Source organism: Buceros rhinoceros, unplaced genomic scaffold (assembly GCF_000710305.1).
Source record: "Buceros rhinoceros silvestris isolate BGI_N320 unplaced genomic scaffold, ASM71030v1 scaffold1492, whole genome shotgun sequence".
In the NCBI taxonomy this organism is placed as follows: Eukaryota; Metazoa; Chordata; class Aves; order Bucerotiformes; family Bucerotidae; genus Buceros; species Buceros rhinoceros.
In genome coordinates, this window is record NW_010400436.1 from 3,653 (window position 1) to 26,653 (window position 23,001).

General features: G+C 40.0%; 1 protein-coding gene across 1 annotated transcript in view; it reads right to left on the reverse strand.

Moving 5' to 3' along the window:
• RANBP2 (RAN binding protein 2) overlaps positions 1–23,001 on the reverse strand; it is a gene marked incomplete at its 5' end in the record, with an annotated part of 33,994 nt that overhangs the window by 2,724 nt on the left and 8,269 nt on the right. Inside the window, 18 exons of the mRNA XM_010131834.1 lie at positions 117–451; positions 613–886; positions 3,052–3,194; positions 3,370–3,468; positions 4,002–4,227; positions 4,722–4,915; positions 5,800–5,892; positions 7,318–7,485; positions 13,656–18,252; positions 18,799–18,896; positions 19,064–19,202; positions 19,713–19,793; positions 19,878–20,060; positions 20,558–20,701; positions 21,347–21,484; positions 21,801–21,962; positions 22,336–22,459; positions 22,775–22,950. Coding sequence (XP_010130136.1) covers positions 117–451; positions 613–886; positions 3,052–3,194; positions 3,370–3,468; positions 4,002–4,227; positions 4,722–4,915; positions 5,800–5,892; positions 7,318–7,485; positions 13,656–18,252; positions 18,799–18,896; positions 19,064–19,202; positions 19,713–19,793; positions 19,878–20,060; positions 20,558–20,701; positions 21,347–21,484; positions 21,801–21,962; positions 22,336–22,459; positions 22,775–22,950 — 7,374 coding nt within the window. The remainder of the gene's footprint in view (positions 1–116; positions 452–612; positions 887–3,051; positions 3,195–3,369; positions 3,469–4,001; positions 4,228–4,721; positions 4,916–5,799; positions 5,893–7,317; positions 7,486–13,655; positions 18,253–18,798; positions 18,897–19,063; positions 19,203–19,712; positions 19,794–19,877; positions 20,061–20,557; positions 20,702–21,346; positions 21,485–21,800; positions 21,963–22,335; positions 22,460–22,774; positions 22,951–23,001) is intronic.

The window sequence follows — 23,001 nt, forward strand, 5'->3', positions numbered from 1 at the left end:
GAGAGTATCTTGCATGCTGGATTCATGCTGCCAACAAGAATGTGCTGCCACGCATAGGTGATTTTTTTCAAGTGCCATCTCCATCTCTCAATGAAGAGTCTTCCTCTTATGCTTACCTGACACACGAAGTCAGTGACTATTCTGTGAAAGTGGGAGTTCTTGAACCCAAATCCTTTCTCTCCTGTGCAGAGGGCCCTGAAATTTTCAGCAGTTCGAGGGACAATATTTGAAAACAGCTCCATGGTTATGTGTCCTAAAGGTTCATCATTAGCCGAAACTTCAAAATACACAATGGGGTTGGTGTCCTTTGACAGTCCTGCTGCCAGGGATAAGTGTCCCTTCTGTAGTTCTGACAAGCTTAGCTGGCATTCTTCAAACCTCGTCTTGAAAGATTTAGCCATTTCTTGGGTTTTAAATCTGACTGCAAGTTGTTCTACTTTTCCTTCACCATCTAAAAATAAATCCAAGAACAGATTTCTTTAGTTCTAGTTGGTATAGTCAGAAACAAATAGCTTTTGTCTTAAATAATTCTCCAGAGAAAAACAAAGCCACAGAAATGACAGACCACCTAGAAAAAAAAAATCAAAACCAAAAACCATGTGACAAACTCACCAGCATAATCTGTGGCTACCCAAATTAAAGCATTGTTTGACGTATCTGAGGGCACTAAGTTCATTTCTTTGGTGATGATGTGGTTTGCACAGACTTTAAGAACTTGGTCTCTTCTCATTAGGACTCTATAGTATTTCTTCTGCGTATGGAAGAGGATTTTTATCTCCCCAACACCACGCTCCTTCCACTGAGTAGCATCCCTGTCCCATCTGTAAAGTTTTGCCCTCTCTTTGAAGATAATTTCTTCATCTTCTTCTCCAGATTTTACCTCCACCTAAAAACAGCATAGTAGAGTATCCGTGATTTCCCTGGAAGCTGCTGTCACCAATGGTGTTAAATAATATTACATATATTTGTGATGATTCTGACATATTACAATGGAAAATCAATGTGTTCCTTTCTCCAATACCACATTCACACACCAAAAGGAGGAAAATATTTTGCCTTTTCAAAATATAAGAGCCCAACAATTTCTGCTGTTTGAGATTTAGTGTAACACTGCAATACTACTTTGCCATGTTCCATACAGCTTTGGTGGGCATTGGTCTCTGCTTTGGGAGAGGTTATTTTTGGTTGGTTAGTTTGGTGGGGTTTTGTGAGTGTCTGTTTGCAGTTTTTTGTTTATAAAACAAAACTACTATTGAGTTTCAGGTTTGCTGAACAATGCGCACACTGAGAGTAAAGGTATAGTACTATTACCATTCCAGGCATTGCTTTTGAACATTGTTAAAGAACTTGCTATTTGCATTTGAACCGAATAAATGCCAACCAATTATAATAAACTGAGCCCTGACAGCCATATATCCTCCTTACTTTATGTATGCATATTAATGGCCTCTAACCATCCTTAGTTAACACATTTCCCGAAGATAAGGAACACTTGAGAGAACTGGAGAAATATGTGAGGAACAACTACATGTGGAGAGAGAAATGAGACTCAAAGAGAAGCAGGAAATAAGGGAAGACAGAAAATCATAGGAGTCATATTATGACAAACAGATAAGCAAAGGCACACCAAATTTTGAATAAGGGGGTTGAAGGCATATTACAAACTCTATCAGATTTGCTGTTCAAATTAAAGGACACTGCCTACTGTTCATTTGTGCTTCATGAGTTTTGCTTCATAATTTTACTAATCAATAATTGAATTATGTAGGAAAGCCAGACGATAAGACCATAACATCAGAAAAGTTTGAAATGGTTAAGCAGACCGGCTCAATACCAAATCAAGACATGAACAGCTGTGTGAAGCCTCACTCAGCAAGTTATAAAGCTACCTTTAAAACCAACAGTTCTCCTGCATCTTGAAAAGCAACTTACGTTCAGACTAACAAAGATGAGTCGGGCATGTGCATCCACCCTGACAACACTAGAAACCCCTTGTTGGCTGAGACACAGCGCTGCCTCATCACCACTGTCATGTATACGCCTCAGTTGACAGGTGAGGCCCCTTTAGTTGATGGACAGGCTCTCAGCCAACAGGGCATCATGGTCCAAAGAGGCTTCCGGTGTGTTACCCTATATGACGACCACAAGCTTCGATCCGACTTGGGTACAAACGAAGTCCTGCCAGAGCCCATTTTGAGTCCTCCTCAGAAAAGCAGATCTGTGACACAAGATCCTCCCTGTGGCAAGGGATATCTACCAGAGATACTTCGAGGTTGAGTGCGCTCACTTTTACTGGCGAATGAACATGCGCTGCGTATCCTCCCCTTTTATCCCCGCCTTTAAACCTAAAAGCTTAAGTGACCCTTGTAGTAGTACTGCCCATGCTTCATTTTGCTGCTGGTCTGTAGCTCATTGGAAGCAAACACTGGTGGCATCTGAACTTCTGCGTGAACTGTATGAACACTTTTTTCTTGCAATAAATTGTAGTTAGTTGTGGTTTCATCTCTGGTGGTTGGTGGTTTTGTTCCACGTCACAAAATTAGTTCCCTTAGCCTTCAGGTGAGGTAATTGTACTACATCTTTACTGCTTAGTGAGTCTAGAAATCTCTTGCCTAGCTTAAGAGTAAAAGCTTTAAGGTGGCTTAGCTTTCACAGAACAGAATCTACAAGTCATTGATACAAAGTCAGAGCTGAACTGTATTGCCACTAACAGTTATTCAGTTCCCCCACCTTGGTTTCAACTCTGCTATAATGAATCAGCTTTAGCTTTTACAAGTTAAGTGTACGAGTTTGCATACTGATGAACACTCAGTCAAGGAATAATGAAATGAACATTGAAGGTTTTAGCTGATGCTAAACCAGAGACTTCCACAGTGCTAAGCTGTACTGGGATTTAAAGCATGTGTTTTTACACAGGCAGGGCAAGAAATACAGAACAAAGCACAAAACACAGAAAGCAAAGTTAGTTAGGCCAAGCATTTTTTAAAAACCTTCCTGTGTTAGCAAATATGCTTATCTTAATCTTGTTCTATATTCCAGAAGTCACCTTACCTCTGGTAAGGATACAATGGGCTCAAAATGGATATCATCACTATGTACCACCTCATCATCACTACCACCTTCATCTTCATCTGCTTTACGAGCTGTCTCTCCAAACACAGCTGCTCCTGTATTCGCCCATTTGAAGTTTTTATCTACAATTAAGAGAGTTAAATTTTAAACTTTGCGTAGCTTTTTTTCCTTCCTGTCAAAAACTTGCAAAATATCTGTTGTTACCTGATCAATCAATAGAAATCTGGTGCAAACACAGTACACTGTATGAAGCAGAAGTCCAGCTAAGTATCTGTCTCAGAGACCAGTTTAACTCACCTTTCAAACCAAAAGCAAAGTCTCCAGGGCTTCTGGAAGCCAGATCTGCAAATGACAAGCCTGAAGTACTGCTGAAACCAAATGAGATGACTCTGTTCCCTATTAAATAAGAGGGGAAAGGTAAAAGTTCTTCTCTGGTTTCTTAAAGAAAATGCATTTAATATTGTGTACTCACAACAATAAACTGGAGAAGCCTCTATGGTGTTTTTACCTTCCAATAAATTTAACATTTGCATGACACTTATCATAATGACAGCTATTTATTATGGTTTAAAAAACAGGGCTCAAGGCTGTGTGAGTTTATTTCAGCATGCTACTTCTGTGCAAATCTACAGAGCTTTAGTAAGTGTTCATGCAGTACTTAATTGTAAACTAATGGAAGAAAGTATATCATACATAAATTATACAGCAGACACTAATCGTGCTCTCTAGTAGTGCCTTTGAACACACCAGAATTAAACGTACATAATTATTTTAATCCCCAGTCATTTTTTTACTAGACTGGTTCTTATGCATCTAACTCAGTATTGGTACTACTTCCCTCCAAGGCAGCAACTACTTTATCTAAACTAATCTACAGAAAGGCATAGCTCCGTCTTTACAAAAAAACCCAGAACATACCCTGACCTTACCTTGTGTTGACTCTGAACAGTCTGAATCACTTTTTTTAGTTGACAAGTCTACAGGTTTGTCATCAGTTCCTGAAGTCTGTGATACATGCACAGTTTCTGTGGTGGAATCTGATTCTTCATTGCTGGTAACTGACTGTCCAATTACTGCCACCTCACTGGCTGATGGAACAGGTTCTTCTTCCTTACTGGTACAGGCTACGTCAGCTGAGCTTGTAACCTCATTCTCCTGTGATTAATCAAAAAAGGAAAGTAATAAGCAAATAAGCTAGAAGAGCCCAGTACTCAAACCACCTCATCGGGAGACTAAGAACAGTAATTTCGGGGAAAAAAAGAACACCAAGAAAAACTGTTGTTATAAGCTTGATGAAGTTTTTCACTACAGTTAATACACAAGGTCATTAACTTGACAAGAGACTGAAGAACCTCTGAAGTACACTTTCAAAAAAAATATTAGTCTTTATATATACAGACATTAGGAGTGATTTTACCAGCCAGAGCAGTTTATGAGAACCACTGTACCTCCTTTCTGTTCCCAAGGAACTTAAGACATAAGCTTCTATTTTAGTGTCGGGAAAGACTCGAGGCAAGAGTCAAGCAGTTTTTCCTCGCTGGATGTTTTAGTTTGCATGAGGTGAAAACCATGTAAAGTCTCACACGCGTATATGAAGTAATAGTACAAGTTTAACGACAAAGAAATTTTAGTAAAGTTTTAGTTCTTACTTCTGTTTCTTGAATTTTAACTTCTGTCTTAACATCTGCTGGACTGTCATCCTCAGTATCACTGCTGACACCACAGACAGATGCAGAAGGAACCTGCAGAGGTTCTGCTTTAGCCTCCTCCTCAGGAGTTGGTTTCTTTTCCCAAATAGTAGCACATTCCCTTTCATTGTTGAATTCACTTTTTCCTGTGATGCCTGCTGCAAAGAATAAAAGTTAGAGAGAAACAGTTGGGAAGGCAGCTAAATAAATACTGAAGTAACTTTTGGCACCTACCTTGTCAAGTAACCTCATAATAGCCAGAGAAACTTGAAGGAAGACGTTGAGTTTTTTAAATAGTATTTCTGTTTAAACAGCAGAAGTGAAGACTAACTTAACTCCACTTGGGGTGACTAGAATTGGAAATTTATCATACTTGATTTTCTATTGCTATCAGATAATATCCATGCCATGACGATCAACTCAATCTTGCAGCTGCCACGACTAACAGCTTCCTTCAACACCAGGTCGTATTTCAGATGGCTCCATATATACATCTTCCTAGCAGATACCCTGAAAGAACCCCAAACTTCACTTCTACGAGTATCTACCCAGATTTTCAGTTATGCAGCACTGAAGTCTGAGGCACAACCAAAGTACACATAAACATAAGCAGCTAATTCAATCTTCTATGCTTGTATTTTTACTAAAAAAAAAAATTTGGTCTTTGAACAATATTAACTCATAAGCTTAAACTGACTATCTGCAGAAGTAACAAGTAGTCACAGATGTAGATGTCTTTTGCCTGTACAGTACATATTCAGAAGGGGCTCAAGATAGGAAGACACTTTCATGTTCTTTTTTAAAAGCCACCTGAAATGTACTTTTCTCATTTGGGTACTGCTTTACTGCCAACTAACATTTTGACATGCTAAACTTAAAGCTGTATTTTGACACGCTGCTTTTCTCCTCCCAGCATCAGTGCTTCTAAAAAAAAACAACTCTCTCAGGAAACATAAAATTAATCTCAGTGCCCATGTGTCCTTCCGATTTAGAGCTTATGTTTCAGTATGTAAGAAATTTTAAGCATTTTAAGACACACCTTTTACAGGATCTTGCAGTTTCTTCTTCTCTTCTGAATCACTGGGATACAGTCTTCCATTAAGTTTCTTAACAGCTGTTTCATAGTCTTCATCTTAAACACAGGAAAGAAGCGTAAGTGCTTAGAAAAGTCTCCTAAGCCCTTCATACTCCCCAGCCTAGCAAGCATGTGTAATTTCTGCTTACATTTTACAAAGCAAGTAAGCTTTCTCTTCCTAATCCACATACATGTGCTTTGGTGTGCTACTGACACTTTTCTCAGCCTAGATCGTTACAGCTGCATGGCACAGGTTTTGTTTTCAGCAAACACATTTCTTACTGAGTGATTTTACTAAGAGTACCACTAAATGGAATTGGGAAGGGAAACTAAGGGTCTTTTACATAAAAAAGTAGCAAACTCAGTTATTATTAGTGGGAGGGGACTTGTCTTCTCCCATTTTCTCTTGAAGACAATGCTTCAGAACTTCCACTTAACACCTCTGCTAATGAATAAATTAATAGTAATTTAGTTGCATGCAATAACATTTGATATAAAATACGACCAGCTTTAGTACTGGGAATTTGCTTTAGAAGAAACATAAGGTATTAGTCTAGCATTTAGGGAACCTGGGCATGTTAATTTTCGCTAAAGACTGCCATGTATTTGTCTCTAAAAATAGTTAAAGTAAGCCTCTTGCTTAAATTAGACTAGGTTCAAGTATCCAGTTATTTAGCCTTACCTAACCAACTACATTGGCAACAGGAGTCTCAACACCCACAGACACCAATACAAATTCCCTTGAGTCATTCCTGGGACTCAGTTGTACTATTCCAACTTGAAGTCCTTCCTTATGGCTAAAGATGTTCACTCAGATGACAGGATTATTTCCCATTAGTCAAAAAAAAAAAAAATATTCGAGAGTCTAATGGTTCTGATAGCATTCGTAGAGTCAGAGAAAATCTCAGGTTGGGAGGGATACGTACGGGTTATCAAGTCCAGCTCCCTGCTCCTGATAGGACTACCTAAAACTAAACCAGATGACTAAGTGCATTGTCCAGACACATCCTGAACTCTGACAGGCTTGGTGCTGTGATCACTTTCCTGGGGAGCGGGTTCCAGTGACAAACCGCTCTCTCGGTGAAAAGCCTCTTCCTAATGTCCAATCTGAACTTCCCCTGACAGCTTCGTTCTATTTCTTAAGTGTCCTATCATTGGTCATCAGAGAGGAGATCAGCACCACCTCCTCCTCTGCTGCCTACCTTGAAGAAACTGTAGACTGTGATAAGGTCACCCCTCAGCCTTCTCTTGTCCAGGCTGAACTAAACAAGTGACCTCTGTCGCTCCTTCTAAGTCTGACCCTCAAAGGCCTTCCACCATCTTGGTTACACTCCTCTGGACACATTTTAATAATCTGATGTCCTTCTCACATTGAGGCACTCAAAACTGCACACAGACCTTGAAGTGGGGCTGCACCAGCACAGCATATTACATGCTTTCCTCACAAAAGACAACACAAAGATCAACTTTGGCACTCCTTACCATCATCCTCGTCGCTCAGATATCCAGGCTTATTCTTGTAACAGAAAAACGTTGAAGGTAGCTTGAGAAAGTCAGCAAGAGCTCTCTGTTCAGGAGTAGGTGTCACCTCATAAACTATTATAATATCATCGGATGGAGGATCTCCTTTTGGCATTGTTGTCTTCTCAGCTTTTTATGTAAATTAAACAAACCATTAAAATGGAATAATTTCAGAAGAGGAAATAACATCAACCCCGCGCTGCAATTACTACAGAACTGAATTAACTCTGTGGCAGTCAGAAATACATTTGGAGCCCGAGTATTTTCTATTGATCCACAGAAAGCTAAAATCAAAGTTACAGGATACTAGGACAGAGCACCTTGTTAAAAATTCTAACCTGCATGCCCAACTACATCTAGTTCTATTGCCTCTGGAATTCAAGTACCATAACAGACACAAGCCTGCATCTTTACATTGTTACAAGAATTATTTAAACAAGCCTCAAACAAAATTTGACTATGGAAGACAGATACGGGTGCTAGCTAGAGGCAGAGAGGCAAACTTCGGGCCTGAAAAAAGAAAGTGACATGGTCTACAGCAACATGTCCTATTCCATTGCTTAAAAGTGCTTTAAGTTCTAAAAAATATTAAACAGTAACTGAACAGAACTTATTTCTGATTACCTATGGGAAATCTGAGCTTTTTATTAAGCTAGTCTCAATTTACCGTAATAGCTCTTGCTGGAACTTTTATTATTACAGAGGTAAGTAATTTTCAGTTTCACCTTGTTGAACAGCAAAAAATATTGATTTCAGCCTAACCAGCTTTTCCAGCCAGGACAAATACTACTATCAGTTTTATGATGCAGCTTTTCATCCTCTCTCCTTCAACATTAAGTTGTCCATTCCATGTCCAGAAAGGGAGGATATAGCAATTTAAGCATCATATATTCTTTGAGTTGGTTTTTAGTGTTGTTTAGAGAAGGGGAGTTTGGGGGTAAAGATGTGAGAAACAAATTTGTTAACTACCTATGAGAATTAGCCCATAAGCACATCGATATCCACACACCGACTAAGAACTACCCACAGTTTCTAAGAACTACTTGACTGCTTTAGTAAGTCAAACTATTTATTAACATTCTGCAGGCTTGAGTTGAACTAGTCAGCAGAATTTCAAGGGTACTCTCACAAGCTCACTGTTGTTTTCATCAGAAAATATTTTATAAGACTGTGGCACAACATAGCCAGTGGGAACTAAATCTTTAGCCAGGACCCAGACTACTACTCCTGAGGAACCAATTTTCTTGCTCATACCATTTAATATTCATCATAGCGAAAGGAGACAATGACAGAAGTGTAATGTTTAGAGACATGCTCCTTGATCCTCCAACACACTAAAATAAATCTCTTCTTTAAAAAAATAGTTTTCATAAATCACAGACTGTTTTGGGTTGGAAGGACCTTTAAAATCCAATCTCCCCTGCAAGGAACAGGGATGTCTTCAACTAGATCAGGTTGCTCAGAGCCCCATCCAGCCTGACCATGAGTGTTTCCAGCAATGGGGCATGTACCAGCTCTCTGGGCAACTGTGCCAGTGTTTCACCACTCTGATTGTAAAAAGTTTCTTTCTTGTATCTAGTCTGAATTTACCTTTTTTTAGATTAAAACCATAACCCCTCACCCTATTACTGCACTCACTGATAACAAGTCCCTTCCTATCTTTCTTATAAGCCCCCTTTAAAGTACTGGAAGGGCTGCAATAAGGTGACCCCAGAGCCTTCTCTTCTCCAGGCTGAACAACCCCAATTTCCTCAACCTCTCCTCATAAAGGAGATGCTCCATCTCTGTGGTCATTTTTGTGGCCCTCCTCTGGACCTGCTCCAACAGCTTCACATCTTTACTGTACTGGACATTCCAGAGCTGGATGCAGTACTCCAGGTGAGGTCTCACCAAGGCAGAGGACAGGGGGAAAATCACTTCCCTTGACCAGCTGGCCACACTTCTTTGGATGCAGCCCAAGACACAGTCAGACACTGTTGGTTCATGTCCAGCCTCTCATACACCAGTAGCCCCAAATCCTTCTCTGCAGGGCTGCTCTCAATCACATCATCTCCCAGTCTGTATTGATACTGGGGGTTGCCCTGACCCAGGTGCAGGACCTTGAACTTGGCCCAGTTGAACCTCATGAGGTCCACACATGCCCACATCTCAAGCTTGTCCAGGTCCCTCCGGGTGACATCCCAGTCCTCTGGCACATCAGCTGCACCACTCAGCTTGATGTCACCTGCAAACTTGCTGAGGGTGCACTCAGTCCCACTGTCTGTGGCACTGATGAAGATATTAAGCAGTGCTGGTCTCAATAACAGAGCGTGGAGGGACACCACTTGACACCAATCTCCATCTGGACATCAAGCTATTGACCCCTACCCTCTGGACATGACCATCCAACCAATTCCTCATCCACCAAGCAGTCCACCCATCTCATTCATATCTCTCCAATTCAGAGAGAAGGATGTTGCGGGGGACTGTGTCAAAGTCCTTACAGAAGTCCACTGCCACATCCATTCTGGTGAGAACAGAGAACAAGGCCTTCTGCCAGGTGGAGACCATAGCTGAGCTCCTTCTGAGCCGGCAGGGTGACTACACCCTTCCTGCGTGCCCTTCTGTGCAAACTGCCACACAAACTGTCAGTTACCTGCCTCAGCCTCTTTGCCGGCTCTGTTCACCAGGGCTTCCCAGGCCACTTTCTAAAGGCATAGGGGTGGCCACAGGTGCTCCAGCAACACCCAGACCTGGTCAGCCTCTCCTGTCACAGCTGCCAGCATTTCCCTACCTCAGCAAAAGCTACTATGCAGTGAGGGCCAGCTCTGGAGCAGCTCCCCTCCCATCATTGCTCTGGCAATGCCCAGGCCTCACACTAGCATCTTTCAGTGGATTAAGAGCAGTAAAAGCAAGATTCAAAGTACTAGCTCAAGTTTACATCTTTTCTCAAAGTATTCCCTCCCTAGCCTCTGCCTTGACTCCCCTTTGATTAAAAGTTGATTACTTCAAACATTTATATACCAGAGTATGGCTCAAGCCCATTACCAGCACATACAGCCTTGTAGAGTAATCCTTTTTGCTCACTTGTTTTAGATCAACATTGCTCTAAGCCTGCAAGAAGTAAATGTAGGATAACATTCCTGAACAGTAAATTTCTAAATTCATACCATGACAGCAGGCTGTAGATGTTTTCATGTATTTTCTCAGCATCTTATTAAAAAACCTCACTAACCCTAGCTGATTTAAGAATCAGGGGTACATCTAGCACCATGTTATGAAGATATGCAGGTATCCTGCATATTAACCTGAGGTTTATTCTCTCAGCCTAGTTAAAAGCAAGTGTCTCAACCAGACTCAGTAACTTTGCACCATGTTCACCACGGAGATTTGAGCATGGAGTATTTAGCCTTGCAGCCTTTAAAGATTGCAGCAAAAATCAGCTTTCCTTAGGATTAGAGATTTTTCAAAAATGTATCTTCAACAACAAAAAAATCTTCCAAAGTCAGTAGATGGTAAAAGCATGAGCTTCCTTTAACCTGAGCAATATAAAGCTAGCTAGAAGACCCTGCCAACAGATGATACAGCCCATCATATTCAACAGACATCATTCCCAAAGAATTATCATGCAGTCTCTTTCAGTACCATTTGTGCGAAGTAGCTGAATAAGAGAAACACATTTAAAAAACCACTTCAGGTTAAGCCATAAAGTTCTCCATGAATCTCATCTATCAAACACTGGATTAAGATTCTAGTGTTCCAAACATTCCTCAATGACAAAAGGGTTCAATAAAGATTAAGTTTACAATAGGTATTTGTCCTCAGAATACTGAGCAAGATGTTCACTGGTTCAGTTAAGTGAGTTTCTACTCACTCTCCCCACAAGACAGTTAACTTTTCTTACTGAAAAATGCTGCACACCACTTAAATACATCTTCACAGGCAGCCACGAAAACAAGAAGCCATGCACACATACAATATATTCTTAAAAGAGTGCTGGGTTTGTGATATTTGAATGTTCTACTTGGGGAAAGAAATCCCCACAGAACATTGTTAGTATATGGTTAAATTTCTTTTGAGTTTTGCTGTAGCACAACTCAGAAGCTGCTCCTGGAAAGACATTTGCCATGAGAAAGCCTCGGATTCTATCTCCATTGGGTAGGCTTGAGAACTTCATTTGGAAAGGACTTCTAGCAAAGGCATATTTTGCTCATTGGGTTTGTTTTTTTGTTTTGTTTAAATACACACACATCCACCCTCACACACCCCCAATATAAAAAGAGGATCAATTTGAGATAGCAGAAGTTCTTGCACATATGCCTTGGTGCAGGTTGCTTAATCATTTCATATCATGGACACTGATGAAAAGAGAACTGAATTGTTAATTAAGTCCGTGCACAGGGATGCCTAAAACCACAGAAGAGTTGACTTTAGATCAATACAGAACAGCAGTTCAGTATTTGAGTAAGAACACCTTCCCTAGAAATATAATTTTGGGAAAATAGTGTTTGGCATGACATTTTGACATTTTTAATTAATGTAAGACACTAACATCAGAAGACTATCTTGTGCAGACAACAATAAAAATTTGTTTTTTAAAATTAAGATGCTGTTGAACTCTGTGAATTGGATAGGCTTACAGCAAGCACTCTTGCAAAAAGCACTGTTAGAGACATCTTATAATGACATATAATCAAAATATAAGCTGTAACAGTTTGGGTTACAGGTTCTGAATGTAAACAAATTGGTTACTCAGCAAAACTTTTCAGACCAACTAAGGTGGACTTTGTATTACACATTAATTACATACGCAGAACTAGTAGTTAAGGAGTTGATTCTCCCATGCGTGAATGCTCCTTGTTTTTAAAAGTGCAGTAGTTAACATACTGGAACCGATAAAACCTTTCCAACAGAGAGGCTAAATACATTCAGGCACTTTTTACTGGATAACCTGTCTTGAGATCTTCAAGCATACTTCACTGAGGTCAAAGACCTCAGGCACCAAGAGGTGTATTCTCTAAAAGGAGAATTTAATTTCTTTGGAAAACAGGAATTCTAGAGATCCAGTGCACGTGTTCCATAGAACTGCAATGAAGAAGCGCAAGGCAGATACCCTTAGAAAACAAGGCAAATAGAAGCCAAAAGCTTAAACAGGGCCATCAATTGTGCTAGCACATACTAAGGGCTACAGAGATTCTCCAACTGGACAAATACAGTAGTCAGGCACATGATTTTAAGTGCTGTTCTTCAGCATGCATGTTAATCATAAGGATTACTGAGCCAACTGCTTTGCCACGGTTGGGTTACTGTCCATGCCTGCTAAAGTGTTTTTATCACATGTTCAGCATGGTATGTAAATACCTTTACTATCAGGATGCAAGGAAGATGTGCTTGTCCAAAAGGCCATTGGATTAGATTTAAAAAGGCTAAAATTAAATCCTAAAAAAAAAAAATAAATTGTGTGGATATAAGTGTTCACCTGGAATTTTAAAAGGGTAAAACAGACTTAACCATGTACTGGAAGCATTCCACAGTCATATTTCACAGTAGGAAGTCTCACCTGTTAATTCTACACAAGCTTATCCAACCCATGTGAATAGACTGCAGCTATCATCTTCTGCCACGCCACTTTATTATACTTCAGTTAATAAACAGACAGTATGTCTTCAAAATTCTGAGACTATTATGTAAATTAAAAGCTACCATCTGATTAAAGAATCTTGCACTGAGGGGAAGCAGCACATGAAGCCTTCAAAGAGATCACATTATCTCTTTTCAGGCTAAGGAAAGAGCCTAACATCTACTGTTATTTAAGCTACACATCTGAAATTGAAGAGGACAATAATTAAGAGTAAACAAATGTACAGAGAGTAGTTTTAGAATACCCATCTGTTTAAAAATTTTAGCTGACACGTACATTTGCTGTTCTCACACTTTATCACTAAGAGCAAAGGCCCCAGTACCTACATTACCAATTCACCTATCTATTTAAACCTCAAAAAGCGAATTCGCAGCTCCTTTAAGCACTCCAGCTTGGAGACCCAGGCACAGCACTACACAGAATTATAACTCGTACCTGAAATCCCCTTTCTTGCTGATCAAAACTCCATCCTGCACCACACACTTTAATTTTTATATGAACATATGATGGCATAAAATTCACTCCTTTAGTTGAAAGGTCTTGAAAACTTGTGAAGACTTGGGTACTCACATTAGTGAAACTATGTATTATCGAAACAACAAAGAAGAATGAACAGCGTAAAGATGACTGCTTCATAAATTATGCAGATGAATATATTACTAGTTCAATTGACACTCACCTTTTTCCAGAATTCTAAATGAGAAGTTAGAGGGTCCATCTTGTGTTGAAGCAGGCACGTTGTCTACCTTGCTGTCTAGAGGCTTCTGAGGAGCAGTGGAGCTTTTCGGTGGTTCAGAGATTTCCTGTTCTTTCTGCACTGTGTTCTGAGACACTGGAGTATGGTCTTCACTCTTTCTTGGAGGATTAAAGCTGAAGCCAAAGAGAGACGCAGTGGCTGAACTATTTCCAAAAGTGAATGTCTTTGACTTCTCATTACTGAAAATGCTCTTGACAGATTCAGATCCAAATACAAACTTTGGAGGAGAAACCACTGTTTTTGTTGGTGTTTCAGAAGTGCTTGGCACCTCTGTGACCTCTACAGTTACATCAGAAGCATCATCACCATGGTTGAGGTCAGTTCTTTCTCTGGTAGTTTCTTCCAGCACAGCTACAGCATTTTTACCACATGGAGATTCCTTTGGTGTATTGGCACGGGAAGAAAGGGGTGTTATCAGTGTCTCTCTCTCTTGGGCATGCTTTGCTTCATCAAAAATTTGCTTAAATGAGTCTGCAACATCTTGCAGCTTGAATCGCACAGCCAGAAGTTCTACTTTCCTTTCCCCATCTGCAAAGTCACATGCAGTCCATACCCATGCTCTATCAGATCCTTTCATTTGTTGCATATTCATATCTGGTGTTATTCTATGATTAGCACAGAGTTTTAGCACCTGGTCCCTTCTCATTACTATACGCACTTGTTTGTTGTCATAGTTTTGTAATATCTTGATATCCCCAATACCTCTCTCTTTCCACTGATTAGCGTCTTTGTCATATCTGTAGAGCTTAGCTCTGTGGCTGAAGACAACTTGCTCATTTTCCTCACCACTGGTCACTTCCACGAGATCAGGCAGAGGTACCACAGGTTCAAAGTACTGCCCATCTCTCTCTTCTTCTTGAGTAACATCAGAATCTTCATCTGTACCTACAGACGTTCTACTCTGGTTCTGTTTGGCAGGAGATTTGGATGGGCTCAAGGCAGATTTAAAGCTGAAACTAAAACCTGTGGTAGACTCTCCAAATCTAAACAGATTTTTCCTTACAGGGCTACTTGCAAGAGGTGATGCATATACAGAACTACTTACACTATCATCCAACGCTTCTTCACGCAAGTCATAGTTATCCCATTCCAGAGTAGGCCCAGTACTTTCAGCATGTGGCTTTATAACCAGATCAGAAGTACTGCTGGCACAAACAGAGCTTGCATTTTCCTCTTCTGACAGTTTAGTTTTGTCATCTGTCAGAAATGTTTTGAGATCTTTTAAGTCAGACTTCATTTCTTCTGCTTTCTGTATAAGCTGAGCTGTCCTACCTGTATCAACAAGTTTATGGGGCGTCTGTAGCGGTATATCTAGTAGTAGCCTTTGACATTCTTCGAACTTCTGTTTGAACTCCTCAGCCTGCTCTGGTGTCTTGAATTTTGCTGCCAGATGCTCCAGCTTTGCATCACCATCAGAGAAGTCATTGGCCATCCACATCCATGCTTTGTCTGAGCCAGACAACTGTTTCAGGTTCATCGTTGTTGTTATCCAGTGATTTGCACACACCTTCAGAACCTGCTCACGCCGCATTAATATTCTTACTTTGCCATTAACTTCATTTTTAAGAATCTTCAGGTTGCCCACTCCACGTTCTTTCCACTGACTTGTTTCAGGATCAAACCTGAACAGCTTTACTCTCTGGGAGTATAACACTTTCTCATCTTCCTCTCCTGTAAATGGTTCTACTTTTTCAGGCATCTGAACTATAGGTTCAAAATGGATATCATCACTGTCCTCTGTCTTATACACATCATCATCTTTCTCACCAAGGTCAACAGATGTGTTTGCTTTCTGATCCATTTTAGAATCCTGTGAAGAAAACAGCTTCTCGCATGCACCTGAAAATCCTTTGAAGTTAGGGTCTTTCTTGCCAAACTGAAAGCCTTCCCCAGGAGTACTTTTTGCAAGCTCGGCAAAAGTCAAAGTGCTGCTATTTTGCCCAAAAACAAAGTCGCCTTTCTCCTTGTTTGCTGGTTCTTGGAACTGGAATGCAGTTCTGCTGTCTGATGGCACTTCATTTTTGTCTTTTTCATCAATGCTTTTTAAGAACCCAGTTGTACACTCTTTGGATGGCTCATCTTTCTTAGTGGTAATTTTACTAGACTCCTGTACCCCAAATTTAAAACCGTCTGCAGGCACTGGCATTGAAAAGCTAAATCCTTGTTTTGCAGACTTAGCTTCAGTATCAGAAGGAATCTGGAATGTAAACGATGGTGTCTTGCCTTGCTCAGTGTGACCAAACTTAAAGCCCTTTTCTAAGAAATCACACTTAAAGCCTGTTCCTGACTGTCCTCCAGCAGGTTCAGATAATTTACTTTTCAAGCCAAAAGTAGGAGTTGATGATGCATCACCAGCAGGCTTACTGGATGGATTTGGTGTTTGGCAGGCTACACAGGCTGATGAAGAACCTTCATTCCTCACAAGACAAGTACTACAATCCCACTGCCCTTCCTTCTTAGTAAACAGCCCTTCAAATCCATTTTTCTGCAGCTTACTTGCATCAGCAATGGAACCAAACTTGGGAGCAGGGGTTGCCTGAGCAGTAGGTATAGTAGGCACATTTGGTTGGCTTTGAGAGTTAGGATTCTGGCAAGAACGACAGTTCGCATCTTTTGCTTCATTGTGGACTAGGCATACAGAGCAGTCCCACTGACCTTCCTTTTTAGAAAAAGCAGTTCCCAAGTCATTTTGACCCTTTGGAGCAATTGCTTGGCCAAGTTTAGAGGAATTTTGTTGACCAGATACCTCTGTATTAGTTTTGTTTGGATTCTGGCAGGCACCACACTTGGAGGCTGTGGGTTCATTTCTTACTAAACAGACACTGCAGTCCCACTGACCTTCTTTTTTAGCAAAAGCAGATCCAAATGTATCCGGCACAGTGTTACTGCTGGCTTTGAAACTTGTAGCAGAGTCAGTTAGTTGGGTGCAAGGTGTTTCCCAGATACCTGGATTTGGATTTTGACATGATACACAATTCTTTGCAGTTACTTCATTTGGAACTAAACACACTTTACACTCCCACTGATCCTTCTTCAAGAGATGCTGCCCAAACCTACCAGGAGAATAGTTTTGCAGGGCTTCCTTTCCAAATGAAAAACTGGTAGGGCCAGGTGCAGTTGATGTAGCTGTAAGGCTCCCTTTGCCCTCAGACTCACTGCTCATCCCATCTTTTGGGAACTGAAAGCTAAAGTTCAGTGCCCCAGAAATGGATCTGCTAGGCTCCTTGATGTCTTGATTTGTTGTTTCTCTTGTAGTCCCACTACTCTGAGTCACAGATGTGTCCACATTTGATCCCAGGTGTTTTAAAATATTCTGTGCCTCCTCAAACTTACTTTTGAAAAGCATTGCTTCCTCAGGTGTTTTAAATCTAATTGCAAGCTGTTCTGGTTTTGGCAACTCATCTGCATAATCTAAAGCATGCCATACAAATGACTTATCTGATCCAGCATTTGGAGCTAATTTCATATCAGTATTTATGTAGTGATTTGCACAGATTTTCAGCACTTGGTCCCGTCTCATTAAGAGACGAAATTTCCCAGATACTTTATGTTTCAGTATTTTCACATTTCCAATACCCCTTTCTTTCCATTCTTTAGATTCTGCATCAAAACGAAAGAGCTTGGCTCTGTTGCAGAAGAATTCTTCTTCATCTTCCTCACCCGTCTTTACTTCAATCTTGTCAGGGAGTGGCACCACAGGATCAAAATGAGGACCATCATCATCCTCATCTCCACCATGGGTGCTTCCTCCCTCTGTTTCATGACTTCTGTTGGCCAAATCAGAATTTGAAGTCGTTAATGCAAGCTTGCTTGGTTCCTGGACACTAAACATATCACTCTTCTCAAAACTCATGTTTTTGTGTGTATTTTGTCCCATGCTTTCTCTAAAAGGGATGCCTGGAATATGTTTATTGCCAAAACTGAAGATATTTCTTTGACTATTTGTCTGATCGTTAACTGGTTTTTGTTCGATATATCTATCATCCTGTAAAGATTTATCAGATGTTAGAAGGCCCAAGAGGCTTTCGCTGCTATTAAAAGCTGCATTAGGAGGCTGCGGTGCAACTTGAAGAGAAGAGAAGGTAAAGTCTCCATCATTAGACTTGAAGTTAGTGTTGAATTTAAAAGTTGTTGGCTGACTTGACTGTGCTGGTGTTGGCAGAGTTGGTTTTGATCCTTCTGCTGTTCCTGGCTGTCCATATTTAGATTTTGAAAATTCTATCACTTTTGACTCTGTAGGCTTTAAAGCTGGCGGCGCGACTGAAGGCTTTGTGAAATAGCCTGGTTCAGGCAGTGGTGGATTTGTGCTTGCCTGTGGAACACTGTAATTGTAGTAATCATCACCCCCACGAGGAGAAATGAGTCCAGTAGCAGAAGAATCAAAATGCAGAGCTGTGCCATATATTTCTTGGGAAAACATACAAGCAGAAGTATTTTGCAGAGGTGGTGTATGCATTGGTTGTTGATAAGCATATATGTGTTGCTGAGGTGTAAGTCGGTTCATGCCATAGACAGGAGCCTAAAGAAAAAGCAGGAAACGATTGCTTTGTTTATTACGGTAACATAGAGGACAAAGTCTTACTGTGCTGAAGCCTACCTAATATTTCCTCTTAGAAGCAGGGCACACTTTCATACAAGTTCAAATCTAAACTAATTTTAATGTATTCTGTTTAGTTTAAGACTTGAAAGTCATCTGAAAACAGGCATTCAAAAAGCATCACAAGAAGAGTGGGTTGGGTTGTTTTATATGAAAAAAAGCCTTGAAAACCCCATTCCCTTCTGCCATACTGCTCTGAGGGGGAAAAAAAAAAAAATTAAGTGCTATTGGGCATACCCTGTAGGCAACATGTACTAACATATTACAGACATATTTTGCTGGCTTTTCTCCCAAACCCCGCATCCCAAAAGTCAAGCAGAAAGCAAAATTACCAGTTTATCCCTCGTAGTCCAAGTTTACTAAGTATATCGTAAGGAACTGCAACTACATCCAACTATGTACAAAATCAACAGTGGTGATTTTCAGTAGAGGATTGGAACTACCCTAAGGGGATAGATATGTTCTCACCTTTGTTGGTGTTACATTGGTTGCAGCAGTTCTGAGAAGATACTGAGAGTTATAGGCAGGTGACTGGTTATAGTAAACAGATGGGCCAGTGGTAGCAACTAAAAAGGAAGAGTAAAACAGTTGATACTTGATACCTGTTCGTTTTTTTTAATAGATCTCCCCAGCAATCAGTGTTTAATTGTGACTCATTAGAACATGCCTGCATTATTTTCAAACCTTACTTTGTTTAGCTAAGTATTTTGATAAAAATTCAGCAGTAACTTACCTGTTAGTGGAGCTTCATGAAGATTTTGTGCTCTCTGATAACCCTCTGACATTGTATCTGTTCCATAGCTTTCAGCAGGCCACCGATGAGATGATGCATTTGAGTTGGAGCTATTAAGTTTCATTTCTTGCATTTCATTCTGTCAAGACAGTGTGCCAATCAACAGTATAAGTATAGAATACACAGGTATTTGTATAAGAAAACATAGCAAAAGAGTAAGGATTATTCGCTATCTAAAAGCATGTTCAAGCTCGAGAAAAACCAAACCCACCACATAAAATCAAATAAATCAAATTAACTGACAGAATCATCCAAGATCTGCCCATGGAGTATGAAGTATTAAGACTGCATTCTAAAACCAGAAATAAAAAATCCCAGAGCCAAGAGGATGAGAACCAAACTGATGAAAGCAGAATTCTTTCTGCATACAGTCCTTAGAGAGGTTGCCTCTGGGCCACAAGTGCCAAAAAAGAGCTTTAAAGCAAAAAGATTTACACTTGCACTCCATTTAGGCTGTTTGCAGAAGATAATTCCACTGATTTAAGTAGCATGGGCTGACCTACAGTCCTAGACTACTATTATCACTAAATCCTTATGATAACTAAAAGGCCAACTTTTCTTCACTGAATATGGCGACAGAATTGTTTACCTTTAAAGCTTCCACTTGCTGACAGATCATTTGGAGAATAGATCTGTGATCTTCTGCCCACTGAGGAGTTTTAGGAGAAAACTAGGAAAAAGAAAAAGTTCATTGAATCTTGTGAATTTTTCTCCAACCACAACAACTCCCTGAAATAACAGCTGGCTAATATACCTTGTAGCTCTTCGTTGGTGAAAGAGAGAACTTCGCTGGTGATGGAGTGGAATGTTTCATCTCTGAATCTAAAGCTCGTGACAGACCATTTCTGAAGGCAGGACTTCCCTCTTCATCGTTCTCGCCAAGTTGCTGGATCACTGCATCCAGCATTTCTCTCACAGTTTCAATAGACACTGGCAGCTAGAAAGTTATTTGAAACATGAGTCATGATTGCAACTCTCCCTCAGAGCAAGACAGACTACATTCAGAATTCTGGCTGAAGAGTTCACAAGGCTTTCATTACACAAATACTGTTTTATCAGCAAAGCTCCAGATTTGTTAAGATTAATGTAAGAAAACAATACACATAAACATTAAATTTTTCGAACTATCAACCCTCTATAAAAAGTAGCAAAAGCTACTTTTTTACATTACATCTTTCATCCACAGAAATTCTGTGAATTTCATGAACACATGAATTCTGCATGACCTGGTAGGTTACAGAAGTTACCCAGAGTTTATCAACCAGCTGGTGTTAAGAAGCTTATTTGTCTTGAGCAGAGCACCAAGTTTAACTTGCCTTAATGCAAAGCCTGGTCTAAAAAAAAAGCGAACACAAATGCAATCAGTTCCATTTGAAACAGCAACCAAACCCACTGCATTTCTTGAAACAAGTTTTTAAAGCAAGAATTACTTACTTTCTCAGTTACTGACATATCTGAGGAGCTTTCCTCAATGATCTTCATTAGATAATGCTTGCTTTTAAGAAGATAGGTTTTGCGTTCTTCTTGTTCCTCTGGCATGGCATCAGCTCCAATATCTTCTGCCTTTCTTTGCAAGATCTAGAGATATCAGGGACTTGCGTTAATTAGGATCAGTCTGAAGGCAAATGAATTAAGCAAAGCATTTCAGGGTAACCGCAGCAGGTGCAGCCACCCTGACAAAGGCCAGAGCTTGCACAAGCACCTTAGAGGTCAGGCTGATGCCTCAGGGCTATTATCTGGTGCTTCAGAGTCTGCCTCTGTTTGTGCTTACCTCCAACTAATTAGAATGGCCACAGTTCACATTCAACTAGAGTATAGAAGGAGCCCTGCCACAGAACCAAAATGAGCTGGTCCTCCTTGAAGCAGCAGGTTTTGCAGTCAGAAGATTTATCCCCTTGGATAGGGATATCTCCTGGGATTGAGTAAGCCCTCACCCTCTCTTCAGTGAGTGACTCCTTGGTTTGGATGATACTGAGTGGGAGATTTTCCCTCGTATGAGTGAGTGTACGCACATTTTGGTTCATCTTCCTTAAAGATTTTCCTTAGTATTTAGGAATTTGTTGTAGAGTATTATATTCCCAACTGACATGCAAACTTGTAATTAATTTTGGTCTGTTGGAATGCCAGACATTTTTGACTGTAATAAATCCAGTTTTCAGGTAGCTACTGCTGTCTGTTTTATACACTGCCTCTCTGTGACAGTAACACAATTTATAAATTTACCATGACAAGATTCCAGTATGAAACCACATTCTTAATAGCTTCAAATGCCAATAAAGCGTCATCAGTTTTGCCATCAACTGCATCCAACATTGCAAATGCTATACATGCCTCTTCTTCATATGCTGCAACCTGGAAGACCTACATAGAAAGTGGAAGACAACTCATAAAACTATTACTAGTTTTTTCATATAATACAAGGAAAACACTTTTAAAGATAGTTGGTACTAAGGATGTTTAGTATCTTCCAATCGTATACACAGTTTTAAAGGTAAGAATAAAGTTGTAAGGAGAGATTTTTCCCCCCATATCAGACACTGATAATACCAAATCTCATCACTAAAGGTTCTACAGTAGTAACAACATTAGTTGTACAACGCAGAGAAAAATTCCACAACCATACACATTTTTCACATAGACCTTCTCTTACTGCAGTCTCAGCTTAATCCACACATACCTGAATGTCTACACTATGGAAGTGTTTGAAGAGAGGATCAGTAGGTTCAGGAATGCTCCTCTTCTTTTTGATAGTTTCCAGCATAGGCAAAACTTTCTTCCAGTAGTAGACACTTCGTCCAATGTATTCTTTCTGGTCATAGAAGGAGTTAAGGCTAATGCCCTGGTGAAGGAGAGGGAACAGAAACATGTTATTTCAACAGATTCAAGTCATTATGCTATTCATACATATCTTGTTCTCTTGAAAATTTCCAAGAGCGCTTCTCTGACACTTGAGATAAGTAAACCTTCGGAGGTTTATCCTAAGAGCTATATAAAGTAAGATACACATAGAAAATAACACTAGTTCAAGGCTGACGGAGTTGTATAGGGTGACCAGAGCAACTAATGTGCCCTACAATAAAAACAGCAGTTCTCAATAGTACATTCTCATCTGATTCCACACCCCGCCACCCCTTTCTCAATCTGTTTATAGTTTGGAGAGTGAGAGAAAACACATCTTGACTTCTACATATTTTAAAATAATCTCAGCTTACTGTTTTTTGCAGGCTTTTTGCCCAGTGTATAATTAAGGCAGGTTGAAGGCCATGCTTCTCCAGTGTTCGCAGAGTACTTAATCCATGCTGTACGATAAGCCTCAGTTTTGCTGCTGTTCCTGGTCTGAATATCAGAACAAACATTCCTCGATTAGCATCCTCTATTCTTCATCTGTTCACATGCCATTTGCTTTATGAATATAGTTTGCAGTTTTAGTCCTAACCTGCCTCTAGTTTAGGTATGCATTGTTAGAAATTAAAATTTCATTTTTAGAAATCTTTCAAGCGTATCAAGTCTCTACTACAACAAAGCTTCAATTCCAAAATGTTTCAAAAAATAAATTTAACTTTATGAGAATCTACTGCGACCAATCCAAGCTGCTGCAGCAGAAGCTGCCTGAAGGCTTGGTCAAACATTTCCAAACTGAAAAAGCCTTACATTGTTTTCCTCTGAATAAGAGTACGAACGGCATCCCACCAGGATCTTTGCTTTTCAGTATAGAGCTGTTTGCACACTGGCAATGGTAAGAATTGAGGCTGGTGTGCACCGTAGTGAGAATTAAACTTCTCTTGCAATTGTAAGTTGCTAGTGAATACCACCCCAAGTAGGAATATCTGGTTTTGTAAAAAAAAAAAAAAAAAAAAAAAAAAAAAGTTAAAAAACAA